At 54.8% G+C, this 22,087-nt stretch overlaps 16 protein-coding genes across 16 annotated transcripts; 8 read left to right on the top strand and 8 right to left on the bottom strand.

The window, feature by feature from the left end:
- Window positions 1-33: 33 nt before the first annotated feature.
- On the top strand, window positions 34-1,689 carry MUK1 (guanine nucleotide exchange factor MUK1; the record flags this gene model as incomplete). Its single annotated transcript, NM_209975.2, has 1 exon — window positions 34-1,689. The coding sequence occupies one exon, from the start codon at window positions 34-36 to the stop codon at window positions 1,687-1,689; it is 1,656 nt and encodes a 551-aa protein (NP_984622.2).
- A 40-nt stretch (window positions 1,690-1,729) lies between these two features.
- On the bottom strand, window positions 1,730-2,692 carry BTS1 (farnesyltranstransferase; the record flags this gene model as incomplete). Its single annotated transcript, NM_209976.1, has 1 exon — window positions 1,730-2,692. One exon carries the CDS (start codon window positions 2,690-2,692, stop codon window positions 1,730-1,732), a length of 963 nt encoding a protein of 320 aa, NP_984623.1.
- Window positions 2,693-2,908: 216 nt separating this feature from the next.
- Window positions 2,909-3,511, top strand: DER1 (derlin; the record flags this gene model as incomplete). The annotated part of the gene is made up of 1 exon (NM_209977.2): window positions 2,909-3,511. The coding sequence occupies one exon, from the start codon at window positions 2,909-2,911 to the stop codon at window positions 3,509-3,511; it is 603 nt and encodes a 200-aa protein (NP_984624.2).
- A 60-nt stretch (window positions 3,512-3,571) lies between these two features.
- Window positions 3,572-4,399, bottom strand: AGOS_AEL236C (AEL236Cp; the record flags this gene model as incomplete). Its single annotated transcript, NM_209978.2, has 1 exon — window positions 3,572-4,399. One exon carries the CDS (start codon window positions 4,397-4,399, stop codon window positions 3,572-3,574), a length of 828 nt encoding a protein of 275 aa, NP_984625.2.
- Window positions 4,400-4,583: 184 nt separating this feature from the next.
- HSP10 (Hsp10p) lies at window positions 4,584-4,898 on the top strand (the record flags this gene model as incomplete). The annotated part of the gene is made up of 1 exon (NM_209979.2): window positions 4,584-4,898. One exon carries the CDS (start codon window positions 4,584-4,586, stop codon window positions 4,896-4,898), a length of 315 nt encoding a protein of 104 aa, NP_984626.2.
- A 28-nt stretch (window positions 4,899-4,926) lies between these two features.
- Window positions 4,927-6,132, bottom strand: PRP3 (U4/U6-U5 snRNP complex subunit PRP3; the record flags this gene model as incomplete). The annotated part of the gene is made up of 1 exon (NM_209980.2): window positions 4,927-6,132. The coding sequence occupies one exon, from the start codon at window positions 6,130-6,132 to the stop codon at window positions 4,927-4,929; it is 1,206 nt and encodes a 401-aa protein (NP_984627.2).
- Window positions 6,133-6,338: 206 nt separating this feature from the next.
- Window positions 6,339-8,720, bottom strand: AGOS_AEL233C (AEL233Cp; the record flags this gene model as incomplete). Its single annotated transcript, NM_209981.2, has 1 exon — window positions 6,339-8,720. The coding sequence occupies one exon, from the start codon at window positions 8,718-8,720 to the stop codon at window positions 6,339-6,341; it is 2,382 nt and encodes a 793-aa protein (NP_984628.2).
- Window positions 8,721-8,942: 222 nt separating this feature from the next.
- On the bottom strand, window positions 8,943-9,874 carry AGOS_AEL232C (AEL232Cp; the record flags this gene model as incomplete). The annotated part of the gene is made up of 2 exons (NM_209982.2): window positions 8,943-9,668; window positions 9,716-9,874. 2 exons carry the CDS (start codon window positions 9,872-9,874, stop codon window positions 8,943-8,945), a joined length of 885 nt encoding a protein of 294 aa, NP_984629.2.
- Window positions 9,875-9,909: 35 nt separating this feature from the next.
- AGOS_AEL231C (uncharacterized protein) lies at window positions 9,910-10,725 on the bottom strand (the record flags this gene model as incomplete). The annotated part of the gene is made up of 1 exon (NM_209983.1): window positions 9,910-10,725. One exon carries the CDS (start codon window positions 10,723-10,725, stop codon window positions 9,910-9,912), a length of 816 nt encoding a protein of 271 aa, NP_984630.1.
- A 264-nt stretch (window positions 10,726-10,989) lies between these two features.
- On the top strand, window positions 10,990-12,816 carry SNF1 (AMP-activated serine/threonine-protein kinase catalytic subunit SNF1; the record flags this gene model as incomplete). Its single annotated transcript, NM_209984.2, has 1 exon — window positions 10,990-12,816. One exon carries the CDS (start codon window positions 10,990-10,992, stop codon window positions 12,814-12,816), a length of 1,827 nt encoding a protein of 608 aa, NP_984631.1.
- Window positions 12,817-13,181: 365 nt separating this feature from the next.
- On the top strand, window positions 13,182-14,699 carry HST3 (NAD-dependent histone deacetylase HST3; the record flags this gene model as incomplete). The annotated part of the gene is made up of 1 exon (NM_209985.2): window positions 13,182-14,699. One exon carries the CDS (start codon window positions 13,182-13,184, stop codon window positions 14,697-14,699), a length of 1,518 nt encoding a protein of 505 aa, NP_984632.2.
- A 183-nt stretch (window positions 14,700-14,882) lies between these two features.
- On the top strand, window positions 14,883-15,467 carry SNM1 (Snm1p; the record flags this gene model as incomplete). Its single annotated transcript, NM_209986.1, has 1 exon — window positions 14,883-15,467. One exon carries the CDS (start codon window positions 14,883-14,885, stop codon window positions 15,465-15,467), a length of 585 nt encoding a protein of 194 aa, NP_984633.1.
- Window positions 15,468-15,614: 147 nt separating this feature from the next.
- Window positions 15,615-17,189, bottom strand: PEX29 (Pex29p; the record flags this gene model as incomplete). Its single annotated transcript, NM_209987.2, has 1 exon — window positions 15,615-17,189. One exon carries the CDS (start codon window positions 17,187-17,189, stop codon window positions 15,615-15,617), a length of 1,575 nt encoding a protein of 524 aa, NP_984634.2.
- A 211-nt stretch (window positions 17,190-17,400) lies between these two features.
- Window positions 17,401-18,375, top strand: BUB3 (Bub3p; the record flags this gene model as incomplete). Its single annotated transcript, NM_209988.1, has 1 exon — window positions 17,401-18,375. One exon carries the CDS (start codon window positions 17,401-17,403, stop codon window positions 18,373-18,375), a length of 975 nt encoding a protein of 324 aa, NP_984635.1.
- A 48-nt stretch (window positions 18,376-18,423) lies between these two features.
- On the bottom strand, window positions 18,424-19,857 carry RKM4 (ribosomal lysine N-methyltransferase; the record flags this gene model as incomplete). Its single annotated transcript, NM_209989.2, has 1 exon — window positions 18,424-19,857. One exon carries the CDS (start codon window positions 19,855-19,857, stop codon window positions 18,424-18,426), a length of 1,434 nt encoding a protein of 477 aa, NP_984636.2.
- Window positions 19,858-20,298: 441 nt separating this feature from the next.
- STI1 (Hsp90 cochaperone STI1) lies at window positions 20,299-22,041 on the top strand (the record flags this gene model as incomplete). The annotated part of the gene is made up of 1 exon (NM_209990.2): window positions 20,299-22,041. One exon carries the CDS (start codon window positions 20,299-20,301, stop codon window positions 22,039-22,041), a length of 1,743 nt encoding a protein of 580 aa, NP_984637.2.
- Window positions 22,042-22,087: the final 46 nt, after the last annotated feature.

Below are 22,087 nucleotides of genomic sequence, written 5' to 3' on the forward strand. Positions count from 1 at the left end.
AGGGTTAAAACACGAAATCGGTGAGTGGTTTAGATGGCAGTAGCGGCGATGTCGGATAGCCCACCCCTGAATGCGGCGGTGTATGAGAGTAAACACCCGAATAAGAAACAGTATACGCAAGCCGGTGAAACGTACGAAGATGCAAGCAGTAGCACATCATTGGCATCGAAGCAGTCAAGCACGGCATCCGGTTCACAGCGCGATGAGATGGAGAAGGAAGTGGCTCAGATTGAAGTGCTACCTATGGAGCTCTCTAGACTAGTGGACATGTTTGTGGATGACTTGAAACAACCCAAATACGTGAAACCGTTGTCCATCTTCCTACTATCGGGGCTATTCCAACAGTTCTACACACGCTTCGACGCCTCGTGCGGGCAGTACTTGGCGAAGCAGGGCAGGCAGTTGGGGACCAGTGCGAGCGTGGAGAATGTGGGCTTTTCGAGTGCTCGGGAGACGCTCAGCACCGGTCTTGGCGGGATATTCGGGCGTAGCCGCAGCGGGAGCGGTCCGCACAAGAAGCGCTCGTCGTCGCTGTTTGGCAACGACGCAGCTAACAGCCAGCCACTCAGCCCAGAGGAGGTCCAGCGACACCTGAAGTTGCAGGAGCTCAACAGCATGAAGATCGAGCGCTACATGGATATTTGTGAGCGTGACGTGTTCCAAAAGATCATGGAAGTGGGCACGTCTGTGCCTGGAACAGGACAGGAGACAGAGCGCCGACCTGTACATGCAGTCGACCTATTTCGTAACAGCCCTGAATTCCTTGAGTATGACAGCCTGCTCACGGCCAAGATCCGGAACCTCAGGGTGCTCGTGGAGAGGGGTGTGCTCGATCTCCCAGCCTTCCTCGGCATGCCACGGAGCGAGGGTATCGACTGCACGGAGTTCGGCATCCACCTCCAGACTCTCGTCGAGGAGCGTCTCTCTCCGATGGAGAAGCTTGCACAGTTGCTGGCCATTCACGACAAAATGACCTTCCTGAAGGATGCATCGAGCAACGACGACTACTTGTCTATGCTCCTATATGTGATAATTCTCACGCCAGTGCACACTCTATATTTGAACGTACAGTTTATCAAGCTATTCAGATATAGCCGGAAACTCATGGGCAGTGAACAGTACGCCGTAACCAATATGACTGCAGCGTTGTATTTCCTAGAAAATCTCACTATAAATGATCTACCCGGCACGGCTAAGGGCCATGCGAAACCGTCGGACATTTTTGTCTTGTCCCACCGAGTAAAGCTTCCAGATATTAGCCGCCAAGCAAAGCCTGAATTGCCACGCACCAACTCGTACAAATCGCTGATGGGTACCACGTTAGATAATTCATTGCGGAACATCTTCGGCAAGATCAAATCATACACGCCACCAGCCCCGGCACAGACGGTGTTCTCCAGCCCAACCAATCAGTCCAATATGCATAATAACCAACTCAATTGCTGCTGTCATGCCGGTAAACCATGCCAGGGTCAAATAGGCAGCGCACAACTGAGTTCTACTGCAGAGCTGGCCTGTTGCAATGATTCTCATGATTCTTTTAAGGGGGGTGAGAACAGCAAACGTCCTCTGCACATACCCGAATGTTGGAGGCAACTCCAAAATCGGGACTTCGATGATTTAAAAGTTTCAGAATTAAAGCAGGTGTTTGACGCCTTCCAAAAGCTTTTGCATACGCTAGAGCATTGAAAAGAACCGCCTGTATACAAACGTGCTCCTCGGAATGTAGCTAGAAGGAAGTTAAACTATCTATAACATTGCACAATTCTGTTCCGCTAGCGGGTATATACTTGGTCTTTATCAATGTTGCTAGTTCGATGATACGCTGCTTCGTGTACGCGAGCGAACCACTGACGTCCGCAAGATATCGCACCACGCGGCGCTTGGTGGTGATATCTGTCGTCCTCTGCCGTAGCACACTGACCAGGAAGTCGTAGCCCGCTGGGTCATGGACACGGGCGTACTGCAGGCCGTGGATAATGGGGTAGGAGAATTTGCCCTCGGTGATATCGTCTGCAAAGCCCTTGTTTTCGGACATGCGCGAGTCGGTCAGGTTCAAATAGTCGTCCCGCACCTGGTACAGCACGCCAAGCAGGTTGCTAAGCGGCACCAATGTTGATCCGGGTCCATCTGGGCCCTCCCGTAACGCTTCCATGATACGCACGGTCAGCCGGAACAAGCCGCCGGTCTTATGCATCACCATCCGCAGGTAGTCATGCTCCGACGGCACCGTAAACGTGTCGCGCCAATATATGTCAAGGCCCTGCCCGCGATGCAGATTCATCATCTCCTCGTTGAACACCTTCAGCAGATCCTGCAGCGGGCCCGCCGGACGCTGAGCCGCCAGCTGCCCGAGCAGCGACATGGACACAAAATACATGTAATTCGCAGTGTTGATCGTCATGGGCGAGCCATATACCACGTGGGCAGCAGCGACGCCACGTCTCCATGCAGAGTTGTCTTCGATATCGTCGATCAACAGGCTCGCCACATGCAACATCTCCACCAACTCTGTGACCGCCGCGACCTGCCGCTCCGAAAGACCATAGAACCCGTTGAACACGCGGATCAGCGTATTGCGGAAATTCTTGCCCGGCTGCGTCACTAGATGGTTATAAGGCTGCCGCAGCAGCTCCTCCTGGCTGGCCGTCCAGATCACAGGCCCCAGCGCGAGGCCCTCCACTGAATCCATTTTCTGTATACAACTGCCAGGCTCTCTAGCACTCGGTATGGCCTCTGCTCTTCAATGCGGCACACCAGGGGGCACTCGTAGTTGTCTTGTGTGACGAAAGTATTAACGTGGCGCATATCCTTTAGTAACACTATCACCAACAGCAGCGAGCCTTAAAAAACGGCAAGCCAGAGCCGTCAGCGGTCAGAACGACGATAGTACCGGCGTGTTAGTGACATGGATGTGCTGTTCGTACAGATAATGCAGGGGGTGCAACCTGTCACCCGTGTGTACGTACTAAGCATGATCGGATGCATCATAGCACATAATATAGGGTGGATTGAATCCACAAAATATGACTTCAGCCTGATATTCCACCGGCGGCAGTACCACAAGCTTCTGCTCTCGTGTTTTGATGTAGGGAGCCAGTTCAACGCGATGGACCTGGCCATCACGATGTTCCAGCTTTCCTACGATGAGCAGATCATTGGCAACTCCAAGCGGTTCATCTGGTTCATCGCGGTGGTGGCTGTTCTCACCACAAGCTTTGCCTACATCTGGGACGTGAAGGGGGAGGTGCTGATGGTGGACATGATCAAGTGGAACCTGACGTACTACGCCGCACGGACCAACGTCGCGGCTGCAGGGCAGATCGGGTTCATCCGCGTGCCCTCGCTGCTGGCGCTGCTGCGAATACCGATCTTTCTGAGGGTCAATCAGTGCAGCTTTGCGATGTGTTCGCTGTCGGTGCTGCCGGGCTACGTGCTGTACCTGATGGCAGACGCCGCAGAGCGGCTATACCAAATCGACCTGATGCGCCCGCCGGATGAGTGGTTTTAGCGGCAGGCCGCCGGCCAGAAGCTGCGGCATAACATAAATATAAGGTATATACAGTACATGCTACGAGAAGAGCGGAACGTCGCGGAACTTGTCGCGCGGGTCCTCCTGCGAGAGCGCCTGTGCCGCCGGAGACATGTGCCCGCTGTCTTTGCGCGGGGCCTTGGAGGGCCAGTACAGCGCCAGATTCCGCTCGCGCGTCAGCAGTTTGTTCCACTTGTTGATCACGAACTGCAAGTCTGCCCGCCGCGAGCAGGGCCCCGCCTGCGCAGCAGCCCCGCGCTTCGGCGGCCGCGGCGCCGGCATGTCGGCGATGTCCTGCAGGTCCAGCTCATGGATCCGCGCCAGGGCCGCGATCCACTCCTCGTCTGCGGCCTCCGCCAGGCCATCGATCAGCCCCGTCAGCTGCTGGCACACCTCGTCCTGCCGTGTCCCGTCCGCCACCACTCGCTCCAGGAGGCTCGCCGTGTCCTCCTCGGCCGGTGCTGCCGCCACTTCCCTGCCCAGCTGCCGCAGCTGCCGCGCTATCCGCGCTACCGCCGCCGCCGTTTCCGGCCCAACTGCATTTTCGCCATGCTTCGACAGCCACCCGTCCAGCATCCCCGCCGTGCGATCCACCGCACCGCTCTCCACGCCCCACCGCACCGCTCCTCGCGCCCGCGCCCCGTCTGCAAAGTAGTAGCGCGGCCGCGGCAGCACGCCCAGTGCCTCTTCCACGTCTCGCCGGAGGCCTGACCCCGCCGTCGCATCTGCCCGCCGCGGCCGCACCCGCCGCTTCATCCGCTCACCGCTGCGTCTGAACCCATCTCCCTCCTCCTCCGAAGAGGACTGCTCCTCTGCCACGGCCTCTTTGTTTGTCTTGCGCAGCCTATTGCTCCGCCTCAGCTCCATGCTTCCCAGTGCAGCAGGTCCAGCTGTTGTGTTCTCCGGAGCCGTGGTAGCGATCGAAGCTTCTAGAGTATCGAACACAGAGAACCATGAAAAGCTTGCTGCCACTTATATAAAGCAAAGCGCAGCCACGGAATCTAAGAGAGCAGCTGAGCCATAGTCATCGTAGTATCAGCGAGGTGGTAGGATGTCGTTTTTGAAGTCCGCGAAGAGTATTGTTCCTCTAATGGACCGGGTGCTGGTGCAGCGCATCAAGGCCGAGGCCAAGACGGCGTCCGGTCTGTACTTGCCTGAGAAGAACGTGGAGAAGTTGAACCAGGCGACAGTGCTCGCCGTGGGCCCAGGGTACACCGACGCGCAGGGCCGGCAGGTGTCGCCATCTGTGCAGGTGGGTGACAAGGTGTTGATCCCGCAGTTTGGCGGGTCGTCGATCAAGCTCGGCAAAGACGACGAAGTGCTTCTGTTCCGCGACTCGGAGATCCTGGCCAAGATCCAGGAGTAAGTAGTACTGTAAATAGGCGAATACATGTCTACGAGGGCAGTGGGGTGTGCGCGAAGAGCGGGCCGCCGGCGGCGAGCAGGATGCGGCGCAGGTCTGCGGGCTCAGCGCACTGCTTCATGAACCAGCCGCGGAAGGTGTGGCCTGCGGCGGCGCCAGTCCACAGCAGCGCCGGGGCGGAGGCATGCCAAGCGAGGCGACGGGTGAGCAGTCGGTCGTAGAAGGTGCAGGCGCGGGGCGGCCCGATGGCCACGACGAGCGCGGGCCCGTCGGGGACGTGTAGGCAGCAGCCACGGAGGTGCAGCTGGCGCGCGTTGGTGACTAGTTTGTAGCGGGCCTTGGGGTCTGCAAGGGGTGGCAGGGAGTAGACGCGGCAGATGTCCTGGCCCGGGTCTGGCGCGGGCGCTGGTTGTGCGGCGCGCTGTGCGCGGGCCTCGAGCCGGCGCTCCTCATTCGTACGCAGATGCTGCTGACGGCGCTGCTCTATCTGCTCACGCACAGTGTGCTCCCATGCAGTAGGGTCTTGGATCTTGGTGTTACTGTCGTAGACGTGCATCATGTTGTTGAGACGGACCTTGGGCGGAGGGCGGGGCTCCAGTCCGAGCCTGATGCGCTCCTCGGCCATCTGGCGGGCCGTTTTGCGCTGGTTGCGGCGCACCTTGCGCTGCTCGTGCTTTGTGAGGTATATCTTGGGCACGATGGTAGCGGCAGCCGTGACCGAGGGCTGAAACGGCAGTGGATGCTTGACGAAGCGGATGCTCGGACGTTCGTCTTCCTGCTCATCGTCGCTGCAGTCGCTGTCATCCTCGAGATCTGCGTACGATGCAGTGTACTTTGCGTGCGCCGCGGGCTGGGAGCCGTCGCAGAACTTGGTGTCCCACCACTCGATACTCGGCAGAGCCGAAATTGCGTCAAAGTAGCATGTCTCATCGTCGTCAGGCAGCTCTGCCGCAGCGATCTTCTCGCGGCGAATGTGTTCTTCTTCCTCCTGTTTCCGCAGCAGCAGCTGCTGCTCCTCCAGTTCTCGCGCACGTCGCTGCCTCTCCTCTTCTGCTCTCTGGCTGATCTCACCGGGCTTATAGAAGGCCAGGGGTTGTCTGCGCTTAGGTTGGCGCTGGCGCGGCGCATCAGATGATAGATATGGGTTCTCGCGCTTTGAGCGCAACAAGTTCAGGTTGGATGACCGGAGCGCGGGATGGATCTCCGTCGCTAGGCCCTTCTTCTCTTTCTCCGCCATTACCGGTAGTGAGGGACTCTTTCACTCTCGACCGCTGAGCAATTTTGAGATGAGCTCTTGTGAACAAATTTGAAGCTTGAAAACCAAAGCGACCAAAACGCTAATAAGCTGGAAGGGTATTTTTTGTATAAAAGAGTACGAATAATGTATATTCTATGCTATAGTAGAAGGTCGAGCGATGTTGATCTTTAGGCTGTGACGCCTCGCTATTTAAGCAGCTTCCATTTTTTCTTGCGCTTTCCCGTGCTCGTGCCGCCCGAGTTTTCGCTGCTGCTCATGCTACTTCTCCTGCTGGTGGCAGGGGAGGCCGTGTTACTTGCGCTGCCGCCTCCTGAGCCGCCAAATAATGCACTCAGGAACCCACCCCGCTTCCTCTTGCCAGAAGAGCCTGTTGATTCATTATACTTTGTGGAATTGACCGGGTTAGTGTTCGCACTGCGCACTTTACGCAACGAGTTATTCGAAACGTACTTCATTAGATTAGACTGGGACAGAGATTGGACCTGCCTTAAAGGCGACATCTCACGGAGGACTTCATCACTGGGGCTTTGCTGGACAGCCGTCGATCCGTCGACATCCTTAACAGTAGCCTCAAATTTTATCCTGGTGGTGCGTCTCGGAGTTGGATCTCCTGCTGAGAGATTCGGCTTCGGAATTGGGTCCTGCTTCCTCGGCTTCGCTGAAGGGAGGTCGAGGACGTCAAGCATAGACTTCTTCCTGAAACCGGTATGTTTCTCGCCTCCGGTGATGATGCGTTGCAGTTCCAAAATCGACGGCGACTTCGAGTTCTCAAGTTCCTTGTTAAACTTCAGGGACGCGTTTATGACCGCGTCAAGCTTGTTGAAATGCCGCTCGTCTGCCTGCAGGGTGGAGTCCGAGTCAATCTTAGAGAACGTCTTTTGTACCCTCCTCCGGTAGGTTTCCCTCATCCTTGCCACGCGCCCTACAGGATCTTGCTGTAGCAGTTCAGTGCCTGCATATTCAGTGACACCATCTGAGAGCTCGCTGTCAATGCTGGTTATTTCGCTTTCATCCATCCCGTATTCTACCTCGGGAACAGAGCTCTCTGTGTGTAGCATGACCGCGGGGGATGTATGCATGGTCTTCAGCGATGGCTTGAACGGGGCCAGCGAATCCCCAACCTCGGATGAGAACTGCTGGCTAACGGGCGCCGCAGCGTTGCACGCGTCACTGCCATGCACAATCGATTCTAGTTGCATTCCAAGCAAAAACATCCTTTTCGCAGGCACAACAAAGACCGGCAGCGGATAGTAGTTGGCAAGCACCGTGGTCAGGCGCTTTGAGCGGTGGTCCAGCAACCCATCGTTCTCCTTGTATTTTGTGGTACTAGCTACCAGCAGGTCTGGGCAATGCAGATTTAGTGCCTCGATCAGTACCTGCCGTGTTTTGCCAATCATGACTTCAACAGTCACTTTTATTGCCAACTTTTCGGGTATTATAAAGGTAATATATTCAATTAGGTGATCCAAAATCGTCTCGATGCTACCAACTGTATAACCATTGCACCACTCTTCGTCTTTGTTTTTAGTCATAGACTCTGACACGTCAGAACCGAAGGAAGAAGTCGAGTTCAGCCCGGTAGTCCTCCGGACAGATCGCGACCGCGACCTGGACCGTGACCTCGAAACGGACCTGCTCATGTAACCAAACCGGGACATCAGCCGTGGAAGGTTCGCTACCACTACCAGGTGGTCGGAGTCTGCGATAAAGTTCTGCAGCACCCAATCGACAGCGGCCCACGTATGTTTGCGACCGCTCACGTGGCACAGGACAATACGCGGGGACACAGGGAAGCCCACCGGCGTCCGCACCACGCGCGCGATGCGCTTCATGTTGGCGCGCTGGTTCGAGTTGTATGCGACGCCCTCGTCGTTGATCATCGGCAGGTCTGACAAATCCACCTTTGTCTCAGGAAAAAGAATGCTCGGGTACCGGTACCACCGCTGTGGCTCTTCGAGCTTGCGCCGCTCGATCTGCGCCTTGCGCGCCTTCCACTTGCTGCGCCACTCACGGTGCGTCTTGTTCAGCACGAACGAGTCGCTCAGCAGCGTCGACTTGCTCGGGTAGTCGATTCGCACTCGCCGGCCGTCCGGCAGCACATCGAACTTCGCCAGCTGCGCACCCGAGCCGTACCGGCTCGGCGACAACGACCGGAGCGGCGACAGCTCCCCCGCGTACCCTCCCCCGCTCCGGTAGTCGTGGTTGTAGCTCGTGTCCTCATTATTGTAGTATTCCTCCAGAGTGTAGTCCAGGCTCGTTCCGTACGCTCGCTGGTGCTCGTGTAGCGCGTCCTGCTCATCCTCCTCCGGGGATATGCCCTGTATCGGCACGGTGTCGAACGAGATCGTCGGCACAAAGTGTCCGCCAGACCCGCTGTGCGCAGACGACGACCTCACGTGCTCCCCACGGCCCTCGTAGCCCTCGTCTAGGTACTGCCCGTGCTCGCCCATCCCGCAAGATCCCGAAGATCCTTGTCGCTTACGCCGAACTGCCTCGCAGCACTGCCTGCATCCACAAAGACGCACATCCTTGTACCAATCTTTCTGCGGGTAGTCAAAGTTCAGCATCCTACCAGCTCAATTGACGACCCTACACCTTTGCGCCTATAACTGCGGCTACCTAAGCGTATGTAAATGGCCACAAAGGCGACTGTAATAGCTTTATTTCGTATTGCTGTGATTTCGTTTCGTTTCTTTTTCAAGGCTCAGCAGGCATCCTCAACGGCAGGGCGAGTCCCCGCGATGAGCGCAGCGGCGGAAGGGAACGGGGATGACGAAGGCAATAAGCGCTCATAGCTGCATCAGCCACTCGATCACGTCGGATATGCCTGTGCCGTCTCGGCAGCTAACCGTAAAAAGGCCTATATCGCGGTCCATGGCCAGGACAGTTTCATTTGTGAGATGCAGGATGCCATTCCGCAGATCCAGGCCCAGCTCGCGCGACAGAACCTGAAGGTCGAGCAACAGATGATGATTGGACGTGTCGATGACGTAGGTTGGGATGTCGTCGTAATCGTAGTGGCTCAACAGCGGCGTCATGAAGCGCCAATGGTAGGGGCTGATGTCGAACGGGCGGGCATTGGAGGAGACGCTGGCGCTGCGGTGGCTCTGCTGGGACGGGCCCGGCGGTGCGGGCGAGGCGTCATCGGGCGGCAGTATGGGCGGCGGCGCGACGAGGTCGGCCTTGTTGCCGATGATGAGCACGGGCGTGCGGCGCGCGTTGGTGGCGACCAGCACGCTTTGGAGCGCGTGCTTGGCGGCCTCCCACGCGGTGTCGTCGCTCAAGTCCAGGACATAGACGACCAGGTCCGTAGTGTCCAGGCAGCGGTCCCACAGGAAGCGGTGCCGTGCCTGGCCTGCCAGGTCATAGACCTGGAGCAGCGTCTGGCCGATCGTTGCATGCCTTACATCTATGCCGAGTGTAGGGATTGTGTCCGCGCGAAACGGGTGCCCTGTGAGGAGTGCAGCCAAAGTGGTCTTGCCGCTATTTTGCAAGCCTACGATAGCGATTTTGAGCTGCGGGTGTTAGTGGAGCTCGGCAGCGGGTCTAGAGGCTCACATACTTGTCGCTGGTTGAAGAAGAGGCACAGACACGTCCATAGGCGGTGTATCCAAGCGGTGAGGAGGTCCATGGTCCGGGAGGGGGGCGCTACTAACATAAGCTTCTGCAGCCGAAAGGGTGAGTCAAGGAAAAAGTCCACTTCCCCACCGGTCGGCGTCATACCCACGGCTGAGGCAAGCGGCGTATATACTCTTACTACGTAGTTGGCCTTGATTTCAGCGAGCGGGCGGCCCTGTCAAAGCGTCTGATGGCAGGATAGCCCTCCAGCAGTCCAAAAAAGTACCACTCGATGCGATAGTCCGTGGGCACGCGGTAGGTGTGCAGGCGCGGGCGCAGCAGCAGCATGCACTCGGCGATGTGGCACACGGCCACCCCCGCGAACACGGACTGCAGAACGGAGCGCTGCAACAGCGCGCCAGGCACCGCCCACGCGAGCAAGCGCGGTTCGTAGTAGCAGGCCGCAGGCAGGTAGATAAGACCGATGAGCAGCCAGCCGAGGGCCGATGGCGCGGCGCCGCCGCGGACCTGGACCGCAGCCAAGCCGCGGCGGGCGGCTGCCTCGAGCGCCATTGCGTCTAGACGCGCCGGGGCTTCGTCCCAGTGCTGCAGCGGCGGGTCAAGGGCAATTGTCTTTTCGATCTCGAGCTCCACGTCGCTATGGCGAAAACGCAGCGTGAGGTGGTCCAGCTCGATGTCCGCGAGGCGCACCTCGTTGACTTTGGTTCCGATTGGCACACGCCCATATGTAGTAAGGTAGTCCTCGAGCGCGAGCCTGCGCTCCTGGTTCATCTGCACGATGATGCGCTGCTGTGGCGACGTCATTGGTGGTGGCAGGTTCAGACTGAGCGGTGGGCACGGGATTGGACAGCTATATAGGATCCCCGCGCGCACCCGGCGCCAGCACACAGCACAGAGAGGCAGCCAGCCGCTAGTGCCGCCAAGCAGGGGGGCTTGGTGACCGTCGTAGGCGAAGGGCCCTGGCTGCCCACCGTCCGCCAGCTCCAATGGCATACGTATCTACGACCCCTTGTAACGTTACCCGGCAGAAGCCCCTCGGAAAGCAAACCCTGCTGGCCGGAAGACCCTTTCACCATGAAACAGAACACCAACGACGCGAACCAAGAGAGGTCGCTAGCACGCACGATAAATCGTTTTGAACTGACTGGGCGAGCCAGATACCCTGCCCAACCGTAAAGACCTGAACGGCTTCGAGCTTGGACACGCAGGATCGTAATTTTAACGTCGGCACATATAAGCGTCAAGAGCGAGAGCAGTATGTCTAACGCAAACCACCACCACCAACAGCAAAAGATGTACACAGGTGGTCGAAACATGCCACATGGCATGCATCGGCCCGGCAGCATTCCAATAGGCCAGCGAATTGGGAAATACCAGGTGATTAAAACGCTGGGTGAGGGATCTTTTGGCAAGGTAAAGCTGGCACATCATGTGAGCACAGGGCAGAAGGTGGCGCTCAAGATCATCAACAAGAAGGTACTGGCTAAGAGCGACATGCAGGGCCGTATTGAGCGCGAGATATCGTACCTGCGGCTGCTCCGGCACCCCCATATTATCAAGCTGTACGATGTGATTAAGTCCAAGGACGAGATCATCATGGTGATCGAGTACGCTGGAAACGAGCTGTTTGATTATATTGTGCAGCGAGACAAGATGTCGGAGAACGAGGCTCGGCGGTTTTTCCAGCAGATAATAAGCGCAGTGGAGTACTGCCATCGGCACAAGATTGTACACCGGGACCTTAAGCCCGAAAATCTGTTGCTAGATGAGCACCTGAACGTTAAGATCGCAGACTTCGGGCTGTCCAACATTATGACAGACGGTAACTTTCTAAAAACTTCGTGCGGCTCGCCAAACTACGCAGCACCCGAGGTCATCAGTGGTAAGCTGTATGCAGGGCCCGAAGTGGACGTGTGGTCCTCTGGTGTCATTCTCTACGTGATGCTCTGCCGACGGCTACCGTTTGACGATGAGAGTATACCTGTCCTGTTCAAGAATATCAGCAATGGCGTTTATAGTATCCCGAAATTCCTTTCCCAGGGGGCTGCAAACCTAATCAAGCGGATGCTCATAGTGAATCCGCTGAACCGAATAACTATCCACGAAATAATGGAGGATGAATGGTTCAAGGTGGACCTGCCAGATTATTTAGTACCCGTGGATATGAAGGCAGACGCAACTAGCAAGCCCGGCACCGATGATGAGCGTATCGACGAGGCACTAGTTGCAGTGCTGGCGAATACGATGAGTTACGATAAGGACGAAATTTACGAAGCCCTTGAGGACCCAAACCAAACTGACCCGACGGTGCTAGAGATTCGTGACGCCTATCTCTTACTAAAAGAGAACAAGTCCCTAATTGATGGCCTGAGGTCCAACAAACAAAAGCTTGACCAGTTGGATACATTTCTATCTCAATCACCTCCAACTTTTGAATCACATAGCCAGCTGGGTCCTGGTAGCGGTTTCCAGGCTGCTCTTGGAGGAAGCCAACATGGAGACCAGAACCCGCATCAGGTGAAACGTCTCGCATCGCGGCAGCGCACCTACCAACTCTCATTTTCGGAACAGCAGGATGAGGACAGCACTATAGCCATTCTGCCTAGCTCCCTGCCTCAGATACACCGTGCCAACATGGTGGCACAGGGCTCGCCTGCGGCGGTCAAAATTTCTCCTCTCAGTAACAAAAAGTCCAAGACGAGGTGGCATTTCGGCATACGATCCCGGTCGTACCCCCTCGACGTCATGGGCGAGATCTATCTCGCCCTCAAGAATCTCGGCGCCGAGTGGGCCAAGCCCTCGGAAGAGGATCTCTGGACTATTCGCGTCCGCTGGAAGTATGATGTTGGCACCCAGCAGAATGAGCGCATCCCGGACCTCATGCGCATGGTGATCCAACTGTTCCAAATAGAGACCAACAACTACCTCGTCGATTTCAAGTTTGATGGCTGGGAATCGAGCTCCGGTAACCCCATCAGCTCGTCTTCTACGGACGACGAAATGAGCACCTTCTCAGCCTACCCATTCCTTCATCTCACCACGAGACTGATCATGGAGCTCGCTGTCAACAGCCAGAGTAGCTGATCCGTGCCGCTGAACGCCTTATCGCCACACAGCTTCTGTTCTCCCTTAGCAGGGCCTAGTCCTGTCGCTACTGATATCTATAGCAGCTTCAGTATTATTTAACGATCTTCTCGGGATACGACCTTCACGCTCTATTCTGCCTCTATTGGGCGACTGTCAATCGAGATTATCTAATCAAATCTTAAACTGGATTTGAACGGATTATATAATCGGTTATCTGTAATAGGCAAAATGTCAACTATCAACAACGACAACAAATTTTCCCACCGTTTGAACCCAAACACAAATCCTTTGGAGGGTGAGTTCGCATTGCCAGGTGGGTGGTCACTTCTGAGGTTTATGGCGCTAGAGTGTACCAAGGTAATATGCCGAGTTTAATACAGAGCCAAGAATCGTTTGATGAAGAGCTGCCGAGTGTGCTAGAAAAGAAGGCGACCCCTAAACCACAGCTGCAAACGGAGAAGCTTAAGCATATAGAACTGGACAGCGACAATGTGGACGAGGAACTGCTTAGCATGATCAATCGGCAGATAGGTCGTTCGCGTAAAATAATGGTTCTCACGGGTGCGGGGATCTCTTGCAGCGCCGGGATTCCGGACTTCCGGTCATCTGGGGGGCTGTACAACATGGTCAAGAAGCAGTATCCCGAAGTGCAGATCCGCTCTGGCCAGGAGATGTTTGACATTTCGCTATTCCGGGAAGAGGAGAAGATTAGCGTATTTGCTACGTTTATGGACTCGCTGCACTCTAGCGCGATCCAGGCCAAGCCCACCCGGGCGCATGAGTTCATTGCACATCTAAAAAACAGAGGCAAGCTGTTGCGATGCTACACACAGAACATCGACGGGCTAGAGGAGCATCTTGGTCTTGAGATGTCGCATTCGGTGGACCCTGGTGCCTCGTTCAATACCCAGTGGAAGAATCTCGATGTTGTACAGCTGCACGGGGACCTGAACTCGCTGTCCTGCACGCAATGTTTCGAAGTGTTCAATTGGACGAGATCGTGGAAACGTATCTTGAAAGCAGGCGAACTGCCTCCGTGTCCGCGCTGTTGCGCCTTTAACCAGGAACGTGAGAACCAGGGCAAGCGGCTACGGAACAGTGTTGGTATTTTGCGACCAAACATTGTTCTCTATGGCGAAAACCATCCTAGCTGTGAATTTATCACCCAGGGGCTAAATATGGATATTGCAAAAGGTAAACCGGATTTACTTATCATTATGGGTACCAGTTTAAAGGTCGATGGCGTAAAGAAGTTGGTCAAGAGTATTAGCAGACAAGTCCATGAGCGCTCAGGCATTGTACTTCTAATAAATAGTACTACTATCGGTGATTGTAATTGGCACGGGATCATTGACTACCAAATTTTAGCTGAGTGTGACGCTTGGGTAGCCGATTTAAAGAAGCGGCTGCCAGACTTCTTTATGACCCAGCAGCAAGTAGATAAGTTAAGGCAGCTGAAGAGGGAGGCAAGTGAGCTGAAGAAGAGGCAACGCAAGGAGCAGTATCTATTCCCGCAAGCAGAGCGCAGAAACATCCCAAACACACCGCCTAGTACGCCATCGCCTACTAAGCGGAGGCGCGCCGCGGCAAATACGCCTAGCTCAACACTGCGCACCCTCAAGGAGACAGTTGTCACCCTACCCCCTACCCAAGTACCTTCGCTACAAAGAGATCAAAGAGATACCACGATGAACAAAATCTACATGAAGTTAATCAAAGATGACGACCATTACGCAAAGTTGACCGACATGCCGGAGGAGGAACTGATGCAGTCAGTGATTGCAGAGAAGAAAGCGATTGCTCCTTCCAAAAATCGTAAAGTAAAAGATAGCCAGAGCATGGATTTCGATGAAGTACCAACTGATGTTGACGAGCCGTAATCTCTGTATTATAGGTAAGGCTTTCTAGTCCTAATAGATATAGCATACATACCCGGACTCACCGGCGCACACCATGTTTATGTAAATTTTTGAAGATATTACTTGTATTTCGTGGTGTACATATGTTAAGTCCGACCCGAGAGAGTAACTAACTAACTTTGAACATTCGGATCCCACGATGTAATGCGGTTGATGGAGATGAGCACAGCAGTGACAACAAACAACGGCATGAATAGGTTAGAGAAGGACAACTTTATGCGTATACACTTGCAGCACAAGTATACACTTCTCCACCATCTTTCTTCTGCAGACGTAACACACTTATCTGGTTTATACCTAAAGAGTTTTTATAACGCTGTGAAGAGGAATAGAGTCGTGCTGCCTAACATAATCTGCGATGGCGATGTAAAGTTCTGTGGATCGTGTGGTATCGTGTACGTAGCCGGTGTCAACTTGCAAGCACATGTCCAGGAGACAAGCCAGGAAGACGGCATTGTCAAAAAGGAACTAGTGTACAAATGCCTGAAATGCTCACATGAAAAACGGTTTGTTCTCTCTCAAAGTGATCCGCCAGTACCGAAGGCGCCTTTTGTTGCCAAGTGGCCCTCGAAGGAGAATTCTAAATCCAGCATAGCTAAATCCTCTGGTAGGGAAAGGGCTAAGAAAAGGAAAAAGAACATGCTAAGCAACTTGCTGGCGGCCAAGAAGCAGCACGAAAGCACCAAGGGGAAAGTTTCACTACAGCTAGAGGACTTCATGAAAAGTTAGGCATTCCTTTTGCATAAGATATTCGTTACATGCATATTGATATATATAATTAAAGAATATTAAGGACATATATGATCTTCGTAAATAAAGTCCAAGGCACTATATTTGGTTCGAATTATTGAAGGGCAAGGAAATGTGGTAACCGTGCTAACCGTTTATGTTTAAAAAATCCGTTAAACTCTTGATCGCTCGTGATCCTTGCTCCACATTTTTGTTCGGAGTCGCAATCGTGGCACTCGCAGTACTGTCTGCACTTGAGACAGATGCGTTAGCAGCCGGAGAGAGTGTGTGCGAACGAAGCCTCTCCACTACTATCTGGTCGGTAGGTTCGCTGATACTATGACAGCTTTTTACAGACCCATGCATAGAATTTTGGGATACACCAGTGCATCCACTATAGTCAACTAGTTCGTAGTCATCAGAGTTATCGTCATCAATCGTATCAACATTGGCATTTTCCTGTACGCTCCGATTCCTTGTGCAGAGACGGATCCATCTTCTCCTGCGATACTGCCCTCTAGTGCCGTCAAAATTCAGATCGTAAACCCATTTCGTTTCTGCGTCGATGTCCACGTACTGGACAAAACCATCCGTCACCCATTGCCTAGGCTCAAGGTCTAACACCCAATCGTACTTACCGAGCCACTTCCAATCAAGCGGGGGTTTTACGTCATCCAAAGATGTGGCCGAACTGTCGATAGGTTCCTCGGCAATACGGAGTTTTGATAATAGAGTGTAGTCGTCGGAAGAAAAGCCGGCAGTGCGCCACTCCTTTGTGCGCCGATCAAACTTTTGTATCTCAAAAATTGCCGCCTGGCGTGTTTCCCGCGGCTCACAGTAATCCCAGTAGTCATTAATGAGTTGCTCTATCTTGTTGGTCATAGTCAACACCTTAAGTCGCGTCTCCTCCGACGAGATGTAGTCAAAACATGCGTCCCTGCATGAAGGGTGTAGCATAATGAGAAAGCCCCAACCGCATGCAAGGAGCAAAAGCTTCAGCGGGATCCAGCGAAAAAGGGACTCGATGAAGAGCATGTTGAAGACGCCGAGCACGAGCAGCCCTACAAAGGCCGCAGCGCTCACGTTCTCATCCGCAAAGAACGCGAACTTCGCCAGAAGGCCCGTGATGAAGTCGTAGCAAACCACATAAAGCACCATGTGATTTTGCAAGTCTGTTAGATTAAGGATAAACTCCTTTGATAACTCTGGCACCGGCCGCGGCAGATCGGGCTCCTTCAACGCTGGCCCCGCGGCAGGGATCGGATTCGCGCCCAACTCCTCCCACGGCTCCGGCGCGTGTATCTGCATGTAGTACGGCACCATCACTGCAAACAATATGTAGAACATTGGCGCGCTGGACAACGTCACGAGCGGCCGCAATACCACAAAACTGTAGAGCATCCCCACAGAGAGCGTACACGCTGTGCTCTCCCAGTTCGCGATCCGTATCACCTCGTTCACCACCTGGAATGGAAAGCTTAGGCGCGAGTTCATCTGCACGAAGTTACGGCTCATGATTGGTACCGACAACCCCGGCCGCGCCCGCCCCGCCTGTACCCGACTCTCGATCGCCCCGCCCCCAGCCTCGCCGGCCGGAGGAATCGCCATCCCTAGCACCTTCTCCATCATCTTGTCTAGCAACATACCCTGCATTACCCCACATTCGCCTCGCCCATGTCCGCTACCCCGCTCTTTGGTGTGGTGGCCACGAAGTGAATCCATGACTCCTGGCTATATATACGCCTCTCTTGTTATCGCACTACGCCCACTCTGGTTATCCTGCCGCTATAAGCTGCCTGATGCTGTAGAACGCACGTTTTGCTCTAACGGTCTTGCCGCCAATGTTGTTTGTAGTTGTCGCGGTCACACCTCAGAAGGATTTGTACATATGAAATCGCTGCAATAACAGTGATCTGTGACGGTGCACCAACTGATGGTAAGCGGCGAGCCGGGGAATGTAGCGTCGGCGATGGCATACGTAGAACTAAAAGATGTGAGTAAAGACTACTTGAGCGGGGTATGCTTAGTTGATGAAGAAGGCAGCCAATTAATTGTGAGCAGCTGGGATGGGACGGCATCACTGTACGACTGGGAGAAGAATAAGCGGATGGGGAGGTTAAGCCATGAGTGGCCGCTGACCAGTGTTGCAGTGTGCGCGGGGACGCGCAGAGCGTACGTGGGGAGTGCACAGGGCGAGGTGCTGGAGCTGGACTGGGAATCCGAGCGGATGGTGGCCCTGCAGGGCGTGCAGTGCGGGCTCGGGATCTCCGCGATGGGCAGCTACGGGCAGTTTGTGGTGGTGGGCTCGTGGGACGGCAGTCTAGCGGTGGTGGACACGCGGCGCAACACGGTACGGCACATCCGGCGCCTGACGGGGAAGATCCTCTCTCTGGACTGCGGGGCCGCGCGCGTGGTGTGCATGACTACGGACGGCGTGTATGTGTTCCGCACCAGCGATATTGACGCGGCGCCGGAACGACGCGAGTCGGGGCTCAAATACCAGTCGCGGTGTGTGCGACTGGTGCCCGACGAGGAGGGCTACGTGCAGAGCTCGGTCGACGGACGCGTGGCAGTGGAGTATTTCGGGGACGAGGGCCGCAAGTTTGCATTCCGCTGCCACAGGATGAATCTGAAGGACACCCAGCTGGTATTCCCGGTTAACGCGCTATGCTTCCACCCGAAGACGGCGTTGCTGTACACCGGCGGCTCGGACGGGCGGGTATTTGCATGGAATCTGACGACACGCAAAAAGGCCGAAGAACTCCCCAAGGTCGAGGACAGCGTGGTGAAGCTGTGCTGCAACCGCCGTGCGCTGGTGATTGCTGCGAGCGACGACTCCTTCAAGACGTCCGCGGTGGTCGAGGACATTGCGCTGCAACGCAGTCGCGTGTACGTCAAGGTGTTCTAGACTATGCATATTATACACAGGGGCGGTGCCTCTGCTGCGCTCTCTGCGTCAGTTGAGTAACTTGCCCATAAGTAGATCGTCCGATATAATCTTATAGTTGGAGCTGATTGCTAGCGCGCATTTCTGCAGCGCTTTCACCTCGCACTGCAACACACAGCGTGCCATCGCCTCCCTGCGGGGTGCAGGATCCATGGCCTGTAGATCAGTAGGTTTCTGGCCGTCAAAGACGGCTGCGTGGGGAGGGTACGCTTGCATTCTGTCGCGGATGACGCTCTCTAGGACGTCAGCGGCTTTCCTAGTGATGCGGCCACTTTCCAGTAACTGCATCACTTTCTTGGAGATTTTCCGGGTGCGGACGCTGAGCGTGCTACCCTTCCCAAGCGCAGCGCGGGGAACCTGCGCTAAGGCAACCAAAAGCTGGACGAGGAACGCCCCGTCTGGGGCGAGCTCTCCGTCTGCGTAGCAGTCATAGCTCTCCTCTACAATATCATTGTAGTCGAACAATTCACCGGCCCAGCCGTCCTTATCTTCGAGCAGCGCTAGCACAGCATCGAACGGGAAGTCTGGCACGGCAAGCTCCTTTGAGATAGTTTCACGGATCGCAGAGAGCTCGATTTCGCCGTAATCGTACTTGGAGCCCGTCCATTCCACGTAGCCGTAACGACGCAGTAGTTCGGCATTCGAGTAGCTACCGTAGAGGTTATAAACCTGTTCCCCTGCCTTGATGTCCTTTACGGCAATCATTTTCAGCTGGTCGCGGTCGTAGGTAAGGTTGGCATTGGCCAGATGGGTGTCAGAGTTTAGCGTCTCCGCCAGCGCCACAATGCTCTTGATGCAACCGTCAGCGGCGACCGTGCCGCCGTCTAGTGCACCGTCGTCGTCTTCCTCGTCGTCTTCCTCGTCGCTGTTGAGGCGGCAGTCAAACGAGTAGGCCATGATCACAGACGCAATGTGCACAAAGGCATCCCAAGACATCTCCTTAAGCTCTGAGAGTCCCCACTCTTCTGCCAGGGCCAGCACACGCGCGTGCATCTCCCGCGCAGACTCATCTCCGATCCGCGAACCCACCAGCGACGGCGTCAGCAGCTGCCGCTGCTCCGCATTCCAGTAAATGAGGTTGTCCATCTCCTCCACCGCCGGAAAGAGCCGGAGACAGGGCCACCAGCGCGACCGCTCCTGCAAAACGCAGCGCTCGTAGTACACGCACATCACCAGTCCCTCCCAGTGGCCGATCTTCTCCTCAAGCGCAGCGGGCAGCCCAGCCGCACACTCCCGAAGAGCGCTCGTGTGTACATTGAGCAGCGCACTCCGGGGAATAGTAAAGAGCGTGGCTCCCTCTTGTACTGCGCCGCTGGCAACCACGCTGCGGTTCTGGCCCGCATCACGCAAATCTTCCACCCTCACCTCGGGTGCAACCTCAATCCCCACCTTTGGCAGCCACTGAACAAACTGCGCGGTAGCCTCTGCAAACTCGTCTACCATTATTAATCCCTATCGTCTCTACAGATCCAGAATTCACTGTTCTCGCTCGGGATGATCACCGCTCATCGCATGCCAGCGTGATTTTCAAATTTTCACCTGCCCTGGGACCTTAGCCAGCGCCATAAACTTGGGCCATATCTCACCCACAGTTCAAGATAAACACAGGTAGAAGCTTCGTGACGCCTCAATGGTGGTCGATTCGGCACTTTCTGTTATGTGGCAGTCGTAGACTTTCCGGACGTTCGATGGTCACATGATTGTGCCTTCTTACCCGGCCTACTTGTGGCGGAATATTCCAGAACGTGGCAGGCCCTATGTCAGAACGGATGGTGAACAAGCGCTATAAATGAGCATTACACGCGTGTAGTCAGTCCTACCACGGGCGTCATAGAGTATACTTGTCAGCAATATTATCCTATAACAACAAGCTAATAGCGACAAATGACCACTGCGGAGGAATATAAGAAAGAGGGCAACAGTGCGTTTGCGGCCAAGGACTTTGAAAAGGCGATCGAGCTATTCGGCAAAGCGATCGAAGTCTCGGAACAGCCAAACCACGTGTTGTACTCAAACAGATCTGCGTGCTATGCGTCAATGCGGAAGTTCCGGGAGGCGCTAGCGGACGCGCAGGAGTGTGTGCGGATCAAGCCCGACTGGTCGAAGGGGCACAATCGGCTGGGGGCTGCGCACTACGGTCTGGGCGATTTGGATGAGGCTGAAGAAAGCTACAAGAAGGCTTTGGAGTTGGACAGCAGCAACAAGGCCGCGCAGGACGGGCTAGCACAGGTGCAGGCCACGCAGCAGCAGCGTATGGAGCAGCCGGACTTGGGTTTTGGGCAGATGTTCCAAGATCCAAACCTAATCCAGAAGTTGAAGAACAACCCAAAGACCGCAGAGATGATGAAAGACCCTCAGTTGGTGGCCAAGGTCCTACAGTTCCAGTCTAACCCGCAGGCTATCAGCACAGAGCTCATGAGAGATCCTCGGTTGATGACAGTTATGGCTGCTATCCTTGGGATCGACTTGTCCATGGATTCCCCTGAGCCAAAGTCCGCTGCACCAGCTGATGCGCCTGCTCCATCGGCTGAACAGCCGTCTGAAGCAAAGCCGGAACCCACTCCCGCGGCCAGCCAACCGGCTCCTGCTGCTGAGAAGGAGGAAGAGCCAGAGCAGATGCATGTAGACGACGATAGGAGCAAGGCCGAGGAGGCAAAGGCTAAGGGCAATGAGCTCTATAAGAAGCGCCAGTTTGACGAGGCAATTGCGAACTACGAGAAGGCGTGGGATTTGCACAAGGACATCACCTACTTGAACAACCGTGCCGCTGCTGAGTATGAAAAGGGCGACTACGAGTCTGCGATTAAGACTCTAGAAAAGGCAGTCGAGGAGGGAAGAGAGTTGCGCGCTGACTACAAGGTAATTGCCAAGTCCTTTGCCCGCCTAGGGAATGCGCACTACAAGTTGGCCGATTTGAAAAAAGCTATCGAGTACTACGAGAAGTCTTTGACGGAGCATCGTACACCTGAGGTTTTGAACAAGTTAAGAAGCTTGGAAAAGGAGCAGAAGAAGAGAGAGGCCGAGGCGTACATTGACCCCGAGAAGGCGGAAGAGGCTCGGTTGCAAGGTAAAGAGTACTTCACCAACGCAGACTGGCCTAACGCAGTCAAGGCATACACGGAGATGATCAAAAGAGCACCTGAGGACGCTAGAGGCTATTCAAACAGAGCTGCTGCTCTAGCAAAGTTGATGTCGTTCCCCGATGCCATCAAGGATTGCGATATGGCTATCCAAAAAGACCCTAACTTTGTTCGGGCCTATATTAGAAAGGCGACTGCTCAGATTGCAGTTCAAGAATATGCTGCAGCCATCGAAACCTTAGACACTGCCCGTGAAAAGGATGCCGAGGTGAACAATGGTTCCAACACTAGGGAGATTGACCAGTTGTACATTAAAGCAACTCAGCAAAGGTTCCAGCCGGCTAACGCCAACGAGTCCCCAGAGGAGACCTATGCTAGAGCTGTTAAGGATCCTGAAGTTGCGGCTATCCTCCAGGATCCAGTCATGCAATCTATTCTAAGTCAAGCGCAGCAGAATCCTGCGGCACTGCAAGAGCACATGAAAAATCCACAAGTTTTCAAGAAGATACAAACTTTGATTGCCGCTGGTATTATCCGGACCAGGTGATCCTTAAAACTTCTGTGTGTAGTTGATCAATTGTAATATACGCTAA

Source organism: Eremothecium gossypii, chromosome V (genome assembly GCF_000091025.4).
Source record: "Eremothecium gossypii ATCC 10895 chromosome V, complete sequence".
NCBI lineage: Eukaryota > Fungi > Ascomycota > Saccharomycetes > Saccharomycetales > Saccharomycetaceae > Eremothecium > Eremothecium gossypii.